Consider the following 12,739-nt stretch of genomic DNA (forward strand, 5'->3'; position numbering starts at 1 on the left):
AGTGTCATTAAAATCAAATGTTTTTAACTTAATAATTTTAACATTTCTTAATTTAAAACGAAACATCTTCTATTATATTAAGTTAACAAATTTCGAAAAACGACACCGACCCCGTGACCTCGACACCGTCCTTGAAAAATCTATTTTCAATTATTTTCAAATAAATCAAAATACTTTGCATATATGCTGTTAGAAAATCTTACAAACTTTTTTTATGTAACATCTTTTTTCAATTTTAACCCGAAAAAGGGTTATTTTTCAATTTTAACCCGAAAAAGGGTTATTTTGCAATTTTTTAAGAATTTTTTGATTTTTTCAATTTTTTATTATTATTTTTTATTATTTATTGTTGTTTTTTCAATTTTTAGTTAGTAACCTATAATATTGTGTCTAATTTTAAGTGTCATTAAAATCAAATGTTTTTAACTTAATAATTTTAACATTTCTTAATTTAAAACGAAACATCTTCTATTATATTAAGTTAACAAATTTCGAAAAACGACACCGACCCCGTGACCTCGACACCGTCCTTGAAAAATCTATTTTCAATTATTTTCAAATAAATCAAAATACTTTGCATATATGCTGTTAGAAAATCTTACAAACTATTTTTATGTAACATCTTTTTTCAATTTTAACCCGAAAAAGGGTTATTTTGCAATTTTTTAAGAATTTTTTGATTTTTTCAATTTTTTATTATTATTTTTTATTATTTATTGTTGTTTTTTCAATTTTTAGTTAGTAACCTATAATATTGTGTCTAATTTTAAGTGTCATTAAAATCAAATGTTTTTAACTTAATAATTTTAACATTTCTTAATTTAAAACGAAACATCTTCTATTATATTAAGTTAACAAATTTCGAAAAACGACACCGACCCCGTGACCTCGACACCGTCCTTGAAAAATCTATTTTCAATTATTTTCAAATAAATCAAAATACTTTGCATATATGCTGTTAGAAAATCTTACAAACTTTTTTTATGTAACATCTTTTTTCAATTTTAACCCGAAAAAGGGTTATTTTTCAATTTTAACCCGAAAAAGGGTTATTTTGCAATTTTTTTAGAATTTTTTGATTTTTTCAATTTTTTATTATTATTTTTTATTATTTATTGTTGTTTTTTCAATTTTTAGTTAGTAACCTATAATATTGTGTCTAATTTTAAGTGTCATTAAAATCAAATGTTTTTAACTTAATAATTTTAACATTTCTTAATTTAAAACGAAACATCTTCTATTATATTAAGTTAACAAATTTCGAAAAACGACACCGACCCCGTGACCTCGACACCGTCCTTGAAAAATCTATTTTCAATTATTTTCAAATAAATCAAAATACTTTGCATATATGCTGTTAGAAAATCTTACAAACTATTTTTATGTAACATCTTTTTTCAATTTTAACCCGAAAAAGGGTTATTTTGCAATTTTTTAAGAATTTTTTGATTTTTTCAATTTTTTATTATTATTTTTTATTATTTATTGTTGTTTTTTCAATTTTTAGTTAGTAACCTATAATATTGTGTCTAATTTTAAGTGTCATTAAAATCAAATGTTTTTAGCTTAATAATTTTAACATTTCTTAATTTAAAACGAAACATCTTCTATTATATTAAGTTAACAAATTTCGAAAAACGACACCGACCCCGTGACCTCGACACCGTCCTTGAAAAATCTATTTTCAATTATTTTCAAATAAATCAAAATACTTTGCATATATGCTGTTAGAAAATCTTACAAACTATTTTTATGTAACATCTTTTTTCAATTTTAACCCGAAAAAGGGTTAGTTTTTGCAATTTTTTAAGAATTTTTTGATTTTTTCAATTTTTTATTATTATTTTTTATTATTTATTGTTGTTTTTTCAATTTTTAGTTAGTAACCTATAATATTGTGTCTAATTTTAAGTGTCATTAAAATCAAATGTTTTTAACTTAATAATTTTAACATTTCTTAATTTAAAACGAAACATCTTCTATTATATTAAGTTAACAAATTTCGAAAAACGACACCGACCCCGTGACCTCGACACCGTCCTTGAAAAATCTATTTTCAATTATTTTCAAATAAATCAAAATACTTTGCATATATGCTGTTAGAAAATCTTACAAACTTTTTTTATGTAACATCTTTTTTCAATTTTAACCCGAAAAAGGGTTATTTTGCAATTTTTTTAGAATTTTTTGATTTTTTCAATTTTTTATTATTATTTTTTATTATTTATTGTTGTTTTTTCAATTTTTAGTTAGTAACCTATAATATTGTGTCTAATTTTAAGTGTCATTAAAATCAAATGTTTTTAACTTAATAATTTTAACATTTCTTAATTTAAAACGAAACATCTTCTATTATATTAAGTTAACAAATTTCGAAAAACGACACCGACCCCGTGACCTCGACACCGTCCTTGAAAAATCTATTTTCAATTATTTTCAAATAAATCAAAATACTTTGCATATATGCTGTTAGAAAATCTTACAAACTTTTTTTATGTAACATCTTTTTTCAATTTTAACCCGAAAAAGGGTTATTTTGCAATTTTTTAAGAATTTTTTGATTTTTTCAATTTTTTATTATTATTTTTTATTATTTATTGTTGTTTTTTCAATTTTTAGTTAGTAACCTATAATATTGTGTCTAATTTTAAGTGTCATTAAAATCAAATGTTTTTAACTTAATAATTTTAACATTTCTTAATTTAAAACGAAACATCTTCTATTATATTAAGTTAACAAATTTCGAAAAACGACACCGACCCCGTGACCTCGACACCGTCCTTGAAAAATCTATTTTCAATTATTTTCAAATAAATCAAAATACTTTGCATATATGCTGTTAGAAAATCTTACAAACTATTTTTATGTAACATCTTTTTTCAATTTTAACCCGAAAAAGGGTTGTTTTTCAATTTTTTAAGAATTTTTTGATTTTTTCAATTTTTTATTATTATTTTTTATTATTTATTGTTGTTTTTTCAATTTTTATTTAGTAACCTATAATATTGTGTCTAATTATAAGTGTCATTAAAATCAAATGTTTTTATCTTAATATTTTTAACATTTCTTAATTTAAAACGAAACATCTTCTATTATATTAAGTTAACAAATTTCGAAAAACGACAACAACCCATGACCTCGACACCGTCCTTGAAAAATCTATTTTCAATTATTTTCAAATAAATCAAAATACTTTGCATATATGCTGTTAGAAAATCTTACAAACTTTTTTTATGTAACATCTTTTTTCAATTTTAACCCGAAAAAGGGTTATTTTGCAATTTTTTTAGAATTTTTTGATTTTTTCAATTTTTTATTATTATTTTTTATTATTTATTGTTGTTTTTTCAATTTTTAGTTAGTAACCTATAATATTGTGTCTAATTTTAAGTGTCATTAAAATCAAATGTTTTTAACTTAATAATTTTAACATTTCTTAATTTAAAACGAAACATCTTCTATTATATTAAGTTAACAAATTTCGAAAAACGACACCGACCCCGTGACCTCGACACCGTCCTTGAAAAATCTATTTTCAATTATTTTCAAATAAATCAAAATACTTTGCATATATGCTGTTAGAAAATCTTACAAACTTTTTTTATGTAACATCTTTTTTCAATTTTAACCCGAAAAAGGGTTATTTTGCAATTTTTTTAGAATTTTTTGATTTTTTCAATTTTTTATTATTATTTTTTATTATTTATTGTTGTTTTTTCAATTTTTAGTTAGTTACCTATAATATTGTGTCTAATTTTAAGTGTCATTAAAATCAAATGTTTTTAACTTAATAATTTTAACATTTCTTAATTTAAAACGAAACATCTTCTATTATATTAAGTTAACAAATTTCGAAAAACGACACCGACCCCGTGACCTCGACACCGTCCTTGAAAAATCTATTTTCAATTATTTTCAAATAAATCAAAATACTTTGCATATATGCTGTTAGAAAATCTTACAAACTATTTTTATGTAACATCTTTTTTCAATTTTAACCCGAAAAAGGGTTATTTTGCAATTTTTTAAGAATTTTTTGATTTTTTCAATTTTTTATTATTATTTTTTATTATTTATTGTTGTTTTTTCAATTTTTAGTTAGTAACCTATAATATTGTGTCTAATTTTAAGTGTCATTAAAATCAAATGTTTTTAACTTAATAATTTTAACATTTCTTAATTTAAAACGAAACATCTTCTATTATATTAAGTTAACAAATTTCGAAAAACGACAACAACCCATGACCTCGACACCGTCCTTGAAAAATCTATTTTCAATTATTTTCAAATAAATCAAAATACTTTGCATATATGCTGTTAGAAAATCTTACAAACTTTTTTTATGTAACATCTTTTTTCAATTTTAACCCGAAAAAGGGTTATTTTGCAATTTTTTTAGAATTTTTTGATTTTTTCAATTTTTTATTATTATTTTTTATTATTTATTGTTGTTTTTTCAATTTTTATTTAGTAACCTATAATATTGTGTCTAATTATAAGTGTCATTAAAATCAAATGTTTTTATCTTAATATTTTTAACATTTCTTAATTTAAAACGAAACATCTTCTATTATATTAAGTTAACAAATTTCGAAAAACGACAACAACCCATGACCTCGACACCGTCCTTGAAAAATCTATTTTCAATTATTTTCAAATAAATCAAAATACTTTGCATATATGCTGTTAGAAAATCTTACAAACTTTTTTTATGTAACATCTTTTTTCAATTTTAACCCGAAAAAGGGTTATTTTGCAATTTTTTTAGAATTTTTTGATTTTTTCAATTTTTTATTATTATTTTTTATTATTTATTGTTGTTTTTTCAATTTTTAGTTAGTTACCTATAATATTGTGTCTAATTTTAAGTGTCATTAAAATCAAATGTTTTTAACTTAATAATTTTAACATTTCTTAATTTAAAACGAAACATCTTCTATTATATTAAGTTAACAAATTTCGAAAAACGACACCGACCCCGTGACCTCGACACCGTCCTTGAAAAATCTATTTTCAATTATTTTCAAATAAATCAAAATACTTTGCATATATGCTGTTAGAAAATCTTACAAACTATTTTTATGTAACATCTTTTTTCAATTTTAACCCGAAAAAGGGTTATTTTGCAATTTTTTAAGAATTTTTTGATTTTTTCAATTTTTTATTATTATTTTTTATTATTTATTGTTGTTTTTTCAATTTTTAATTAGTAACCTATAATATTTTTGTCTAATTTTAAGTGTCATTAAAATCAAATGTTTTTAACTTAATAATTTTAACATTTCTTAATTTAAAACGAAACATCTTCTATTATATTAAGTTAACAAATTTCGAAAAACGACACCGACCCCGTGACCTCGACACCGTCCTTGAAAAATCTATTTTCAATAATTTTCAAATAAATCAAAATACTTTTCATATATGCTGTTAGAAAATCTTACAAACTTTTTTTATGTAACATCTTTTTTCAATTTTAACCCGAAAAAGGGTTATTTTGCAATTTTTTTAGAATTTTTTGATTTTTTCAATTTTTTATTATTATTTTTTATTATTTATTGTTGTTTTTTCAATTTTTAGTTAGTAACCTATAATATTGTGTCTAATTTTAAGTGTCATTAAAATCAAATGTTTTTAACTTAATAATTTTAACATTTCTTAATTTAAAACGAAACATCTTCTATTATATTAAGTTAACAAATTTCGAAAAACGACACCGACCCCGTGACCTCGACACCGTCCTTGAAAAATCTATTTTCAATAATTTTCAAATAAATCAAAATACTTTGCATATATGCTGTTAGAAAATCTTACAAACTTTTTTTATGTAACATCTTTTTTCAATTTTAACCCGAAAAAGGGTTATTTTTCAATTTTAACCCGAAAAAGGGTTATTTTTCAATTTTAACCCGAAAAAGGGTTATTTTGCAATTTTTTAAGAATTTTTTGATTTTTTCAATTTTTTATTATTATTTTTTATTATTTATTGTTGTTTTTTTAATTTTTAGTTAGTAACCTTTAATATTGTGTCTAATTTTAAGTGTCATTAAAATCAAATGTTTTTAGCTTAATAATTTAAACATTTCTTAATTTAAAACGAAACATCTTCTATTATATTAAGTTAACAAATTTCGAAAAACGACACCGACCCCGTAACCTCGACACCGTCCTTGAAAAATCTATTTTCAATTATTTTCAAATAAATCAAAATACTTTGCATATATGCTGTTAGAAAATCTTACAAACTATTTTTATGTAACATCTTTTTTCAATTTTAACCCGAAAAAGGGTTATTTTGCAATTTTTTAAGAATTTTTTGATTTTTTCAATTTTTTATTATTTATTGTTGTTTTTTCAATTTTTAGTTAGTAACCTATAATATTGTGTCTAACTTTAAGTGTCATTAAAATCAAATGTTTTTAACTTAATAATTTTAACGTTTCTTAATTTAAAACAAAACATCTTCTATTATATTAAGTTAACAAATTTCGAAAAACGACACCGACCCCGTGACCTCGACACCGTCCTTGAAAAATCTATTTTCAATTATTTTCAAATAAATCAATATACTTTGCATATATGCTGTTAGAAAATCTTACAAACTTTTTTTATGTAACATCTTTTTTCAATTTTAACACGAAAAAGGGTTATTTTTCAATTTTAACCCGAAAAAGGGTTATTTTGCAATTTTTTTAGAATTTTTTGATTTTTTCAATTTTTTATTATTATTTTTTATTATTTATTGTTGTTTTTTTAATTTTTAGTTAGTAACCTTTAATATTGTGTCTAATTTTAAGTGTCATTAAAATCAAATGTTTTTAACTTAATAATTTTAACATTTCTTAATTTAAAACGAAACATCTTCTATTATATTAAGTTAACAAATTTCGAAAAACGACACCGACCCCGTGACCTCGACACCGTCCTTGAAAAATCTATTTTCAATTATTTTCAAATAAATCAAAATACTTTGCATATATGCTGTTAGAAAATCTTACAAACTATTTTTACGTAACATCTTTTTTCAATTTTAACTCGAAAAAGGGTTATTTTGCAATTTTTTAAGAATTTTTTGATTTTTTCAATTTTTTATTATTATTTTTTATTATTTATTGTTGTTTTTTCAATTTTTAGTTAGTAACCTATAAAATTGTGTCTAATTTTAAGTGTCATTAAAATCAAATGTTTTTAACTTAATAATTTTAACGTTTCTTAATTTAAAACGAAACATCTTCTATTATATTAAGTTAACAAATTTCGAAAAACGTCACCGACCCTGTGACCTCGACACCGTCCTTGAAAAATCTATTTTCAATTATTTTCAAATAAATCAAAATACTTTGCATATATGCTGTTAGAAAATCTTACAAACTATTTTTTTTTATAAGTCCAAAAAAATTAGGGACTTAGAAAAATATTGATTTTTTTTATTTTTAATACTTAATTTTCATTTACAATAATGTAAAGTTATAATATGTTTTAACTTATTCATCGCATCCATTCTGCAATTATCGTAAGTTGTTTTATTTCTTATTAATTTTTAAATTAATTTTTTATAATTCATTTTCATATGAGTGATGTTATTAATAAATTATTATAATTTATTATATTATTTTCGTTATGTTACGCAGCCGTTACTACTCAGCGCAGCCAGTTTACAGTTTTTGTTATTACTTGATTATATTTTATATATTTTTTTCTTTTAAATGGTTTTTTAATCCTTTCTATGCGATATGATCAGTATAATAATAATTATAATATTTTTTTATGGCGCTGCCGTTACAGTTCAGCGCAGCCATTTCCAATTCAATGAATTAATTTATTTATAAAGTAGAGTTAGTAGATTTCTTCGTAGTCGAATTTTTTTAAAACATGTGTTAAATATTATTGTAATATTTCTTGGTAAACAATGTTTCTTACATAAATTTCTTTTTCATTGCCTATCTTTTTTTTATTCCTTTTTCGCTAAGTGTAATACTTGAATTTTTATATAATAATACTTTAAGATTATATTTTGAAGTTACTCTTGATAATGCAACATATAATTGTCACGGACTAAAAACATGTGAAGGAAGGTATATGCCTACTTTTTGGAAAGATTGGCCTTGAGATTTGTTGATTGTTAAAGCAAATCCAAGCCTTATTGGAAATTGCTTTCTTGACATTTGAAATGGTATTTCTTCGTTAGACGGTGACAATGTAATTCGTGGCAAAATTACAATCTCATTTTTATAATTTCCCGTTATTACTTGTGCATGAATAGAAAAACTACCCATTTTAATAACTTTTAATCTTGTTCCATTACAAAGACCTCTTTCTAAATTAATATTCCTTAAAAGTATCACAATTGCACCAATCTTTAATATTAATTTGTGAGGAGGAAGTCCATTTGGAGTTAAAATATTTAATACTTCAATTGGTATTAAGTTAGTTATTGTGTCACACTTTTCATCTTCTTCAGATGAATCTATACTTAAATATTCTCTAGGTTCACCTGTCATTCGTTTAACAACATCATTATTTAATTCAAATACATCATTATTCCGGAGAACTAGTAATATATGTAAAATCAAAGAAGAATCTCTTTATAACGGTTTACTATAGATAATAAAAATAAAAACCGATATTTTTAAAAGTATTTCGATTTATTACGAATATTTTTCTCAAAAATTTGCAAAATCTACATGTGTTTGTGGGACAATTTACATCAATATAATATAATATAATTTAAGATAAAAAAAATATATTATAATATAATATAATTAATATTGTTGTCATAATTATAATAAAAAAAATCTAATATTTAACAATTGTCATTTCATCCTTCAGTGAAACTGATCAAAATTAAGATAAATTTTATACAATATTAATAAGATATTAATTTAAATCATAAATTATATATATAATATACATAAACTACATTAAGTAAACAACAATAAGTACAATTTTAACCGAGCGTGCGTTAGCGAGCGAGGAATACATCGCTAGTGTATATTAAAAGTATATCTTTCTTTTATACATATTCTCTGCGCGACCATAGAATAAGGGTAGTGGTTAATCGTTTACTAGATTTACCTACAGTCGGTAAGTTACCAACCAAGCCAATACCGACTGTAGATAAATCTGCATTACCAACTGTTTGTAAGTTACAGACTGTTGGTAAATAATAATAAGAGTGCTAGTTAAAAGTCCACTGCGCATGCGTAAAGTAAGAGTGGTGATACCATGTCCACTGCGCATGCGTAAAATAAGAGTGGTGGTAAAGTAAGAGTGGTGGTAAAATAAGAGTGGTGGTTTAACGTCCACTGCGCTTGCTCAACAGTTGGACTTTCGGGATATAAATTGAAGTTTTGCGAGTAGATTTTTCATTCTATTCTGTGAGCTCATGCAGCCTAGTCGCAGCAAGAGTTAACAGCGAGTAGAGTGTTCTGATTTTATATTTTTTCACTTTTCTTATTTTTTAAGATTTTATAATGGTAGGCAAACGAAAGTGTACCGATAACCAAGTACCTGTAAAACGTATAAATTATAAGACCATTCTTGATGAGTATGACATATCATTTACACTCATTAAGGATGCTCTTGAATTGCTTTCAAGTTTGCGTAATGGCGTAGATAAAAATGAATTTATAGTACGATGGGTTGCGGAATGTTCTCGAAATGAGTTACTTTTAACAAATATTTTAAGATATATGTATTTTACGCATGAGAAAAGTCGATGTGAGAACATTCTGCAATCCTTTGTGAGATATAGAGTATTGTTTCAATCTCATGCGGTAGAGGGCGCTGGCTTACAAGACTCAGATATTACTAAGCGTGTACGATGGGCTATGTGTGAGAATGCGTTTGAATGTAGATTGTACACGTATGTTATAATAAATATTGTACATATAGATATAAGTAGGTTTTTAGATGATGCATCCATTTTGTTTAAAGAGCACATTACCGATGTTTTAAAACAAAATGGTTCCCTCATTGTCTACAGCGTTCTGACAGCTTATTTCAAAAGGGTGCAAAATGAAGAAGAGGTAGTTATTCCAATACCGTTTACAGCAAAATCTAGCAGTATTTTCCTAACAACCCCATTGGAGGACTGGTTTGATGTAAATATGAAGCAGCCAATTTTAAAAAATGTTGAAGAGTTTTATGCAAAAGGATCTAATTGGAATCTACAATCTATAGGTAAATTAGAAATTAATGTAAATAAATATAATCCTTTACGTGCTAGTTCATATATTGATTTACCTGTTAAAATCAAGATAAAACATGCGTGTATTAATGTACATAATGATAGAGACAATGAATGTTTTAAATGGGCTGTTCTTTCAGCTTTACATCAAAATTTAACTAGAAGTGACCGTGTTTCTACTTATAAGAATTTTGAAAATGAGTTAAATTTTAAAGGAATCGAATTTCCTGTAGCATTAAAAAGTATAGCGAAATTTGAAAAACTTAATGATATATCTATAAATGTCTACGGTCTAGCAAAAAAGTATGGTAATTTTTCAGTTCACCCGCTACATTTAACTGTAGAAAAGAGGAGGAAGCATGTAAATCTACTACATGTAGTAGATTCATATGTTGATGAAAATATGAATAATGATGTTAATGCAAATTGTGACGATATTAATTTTATGAATTTCCATTACGTTTGGATAAAAGATTTTTCACGACTCATATCAAAGCAATTGTCTAACAATAATGGTAGAAAGTATATATGTGACCGATGTCTTCACTATTTCCATTCAGATGAAAAATTAAATGTACACACTGAAAATTGTAAAAAATTGAATGAATGTAAAGTAATTTTGCCAAAGCCTGATAAATGTATGATTACTTTTAAAAATTATAAGAATAGGGAAAAAGTTCCATTTATTATTTACGCTGACTGTGAGAGTTTACTTCTACCTGTAGAAGATGATGTAGATAATTTAAGTAAAACTAAGATATTACAGCGTCATAAGTTATTAAGTATTGGTTATTATATAAAATGTAGCTATGACGAATCTCAATGCAAGTATGTTGCTTGTCCGAAGCAGGAATCCGACCCTGCTAAATGGTTTTCTGAGGAATTAAGGCAATTATCTGAAAAAATTGATAAAATATTTAAAAAACCATTACCAATGGATACCTTAACTCCTCAGCAAGTCAGTGACTTTAATAGAGCCGTAATGTGTCACATATGTCATCAGAAAATACCAGCAAATGTAAAGAAAGTCCGTGATCATTGTCACCTTACTGGTAAATATAGGGGTGCTGCCCATGAGTCATGTAATTTAAATTATCAAGATTGTCAGACTATTCCCGTAGTATTTCACAATTTAAGTGGCTATGATGCACATTTCATTATACATGCAATTTCAACAAGTTTTGAAGGTCATATAAGTCTTCTTCCCATCAATAAGGAGAAATATATCTCCTTTATTAAACATGTTAAAGGTAGTGAGGTTAAATTTAGATTTATTGACTCATTCCGATTTATGGCAGCATCCCTTGAAAAACTCGCATCCTATTTAGATGAATATAAAATTGTACATTCTGTTTTTGCCAATACTGTGAGTAATCCTGATAAAATTAAATTATTAACTAGAAAGGGTGTATTCCCCTACGAGTATTTTGATTCAAAAACCAAGCTTGATGAGACGCAACTACCTCCGATAGAGAAATTTTATAGTACGCTTTACGATGCGGGCATTTCTGATGATGAATATAAGCATGCACAGAACGTATGGATTGAGTTTGATTGCAAAAATCTCTATGACTATGTCCATTTATATATGAAAACTGATGTACTATTACTAGCAGATGTTTTTGAAAATTTTCGAGAACAATGTGTTAAAGCGTATGGGTTAGATCCTGCACACTATTATACAACCCCTGGTTTAACTTGGGATGCCATGCTCAAGTATACGAGTATAGCATTGCAACTTATAACCGATATTGATATGGTTATGTTTGTTGAGTCAGGTATCAGAGGTGGCATTAGTCAATGTTGTAACCGTTATGCCAAAGCGAATAATCCTTATATGGATAAATTTGACGAAAATAAAGATACCAGCTATATAATGTACATTGATGCCAATAATTTGTATGGCTGGGCAATGGCACAAGCGCTTCCATATGGCGGTTTCAAATGGGTTGATCATGTCAACGATACTTTTGATTTTAATGTACCTGACGATTCTTCTGTTGGGTACATATTGGAAGTGGATTTAGAGTATCCTGAAAGTATTCATGATACTCATAAAGATATGCCATTTTGCGCAGAAAAAGCAAAGCCGCCTATGTCGAAACAAGAGAAATTGTTAACCACTTTGCTGCCGAAAAAAAAATATGTCATACACTATAGAACGCTAAAACAAGTTTTATCAAATGGTATTAAACTTGTAAAAATACATCGTGTTTTACAGTTTAAGCAATCAACTTGGCTTAAACCATACATTGATTATAACACGATGATGCGAACTAATGCTAAAAACGAGTTTGAAAAGAATTTGTTCAAACTCATGAACAATGCAGTGTATGGCATGTAGCGACCCTTTCGCGAGATTTTAAAATTTTAATAATTTAAGTGACGTGGGTAGGACTCGGAAGGGGTAGCACATTAGAATGCGATCTTACAACAATGGAATTGACTCTTCTTCGATGAAATGTAATCCAAAGCAACTATGAGATTCGCCATTCGAGACCAGATGAGAACAGCCAGAATAAGAATGAACTTACCGGTGTAGAACGCAGCAAT

At 25.4% G+C, this 12,739-nt stretch overlaps 1 protein-coding gene across 1 annotated transcript; it reads left to right on the top strand.

Moving 5' to 3' along the window:
• Nucleotides 1–11,120: 11,120 nt before the first annotated feature.
• Nucleotides 11,121–12,530, top strand: LOC127289339 (uncharacterized). Its single transcript, XM_051317215.1, has one exon. It carries the CDS (start codon nucleotides 11,121–11,123, stop codon nucleotides 12,528–12,530), a length of 1,410 nt encoding a protein of 469 aa, XP_051173172.1.
• Nucleotides 12,531–12,739: the final 209 nt, after the last annotated feature.

The sequence above is a fragment of the Leptopilina boulardi genome, unplaced genomic scaffold (genome assembly GCF_019393585.1).
Source record: "Leptopilina boulardi isolate dan_hultmark-lab unplaced genomic scaffold, ZJU_Lbou_2.1 LbouV2_407, whole genome shotgun sequence".
Taxonomy (NCBI): domain Eukaryota; kingdom Metazoa; phylum Arthropoda; class Insecta; order Hymenoptera; family Figitidae; genus Leptopilina; species Leptopilina boulardi.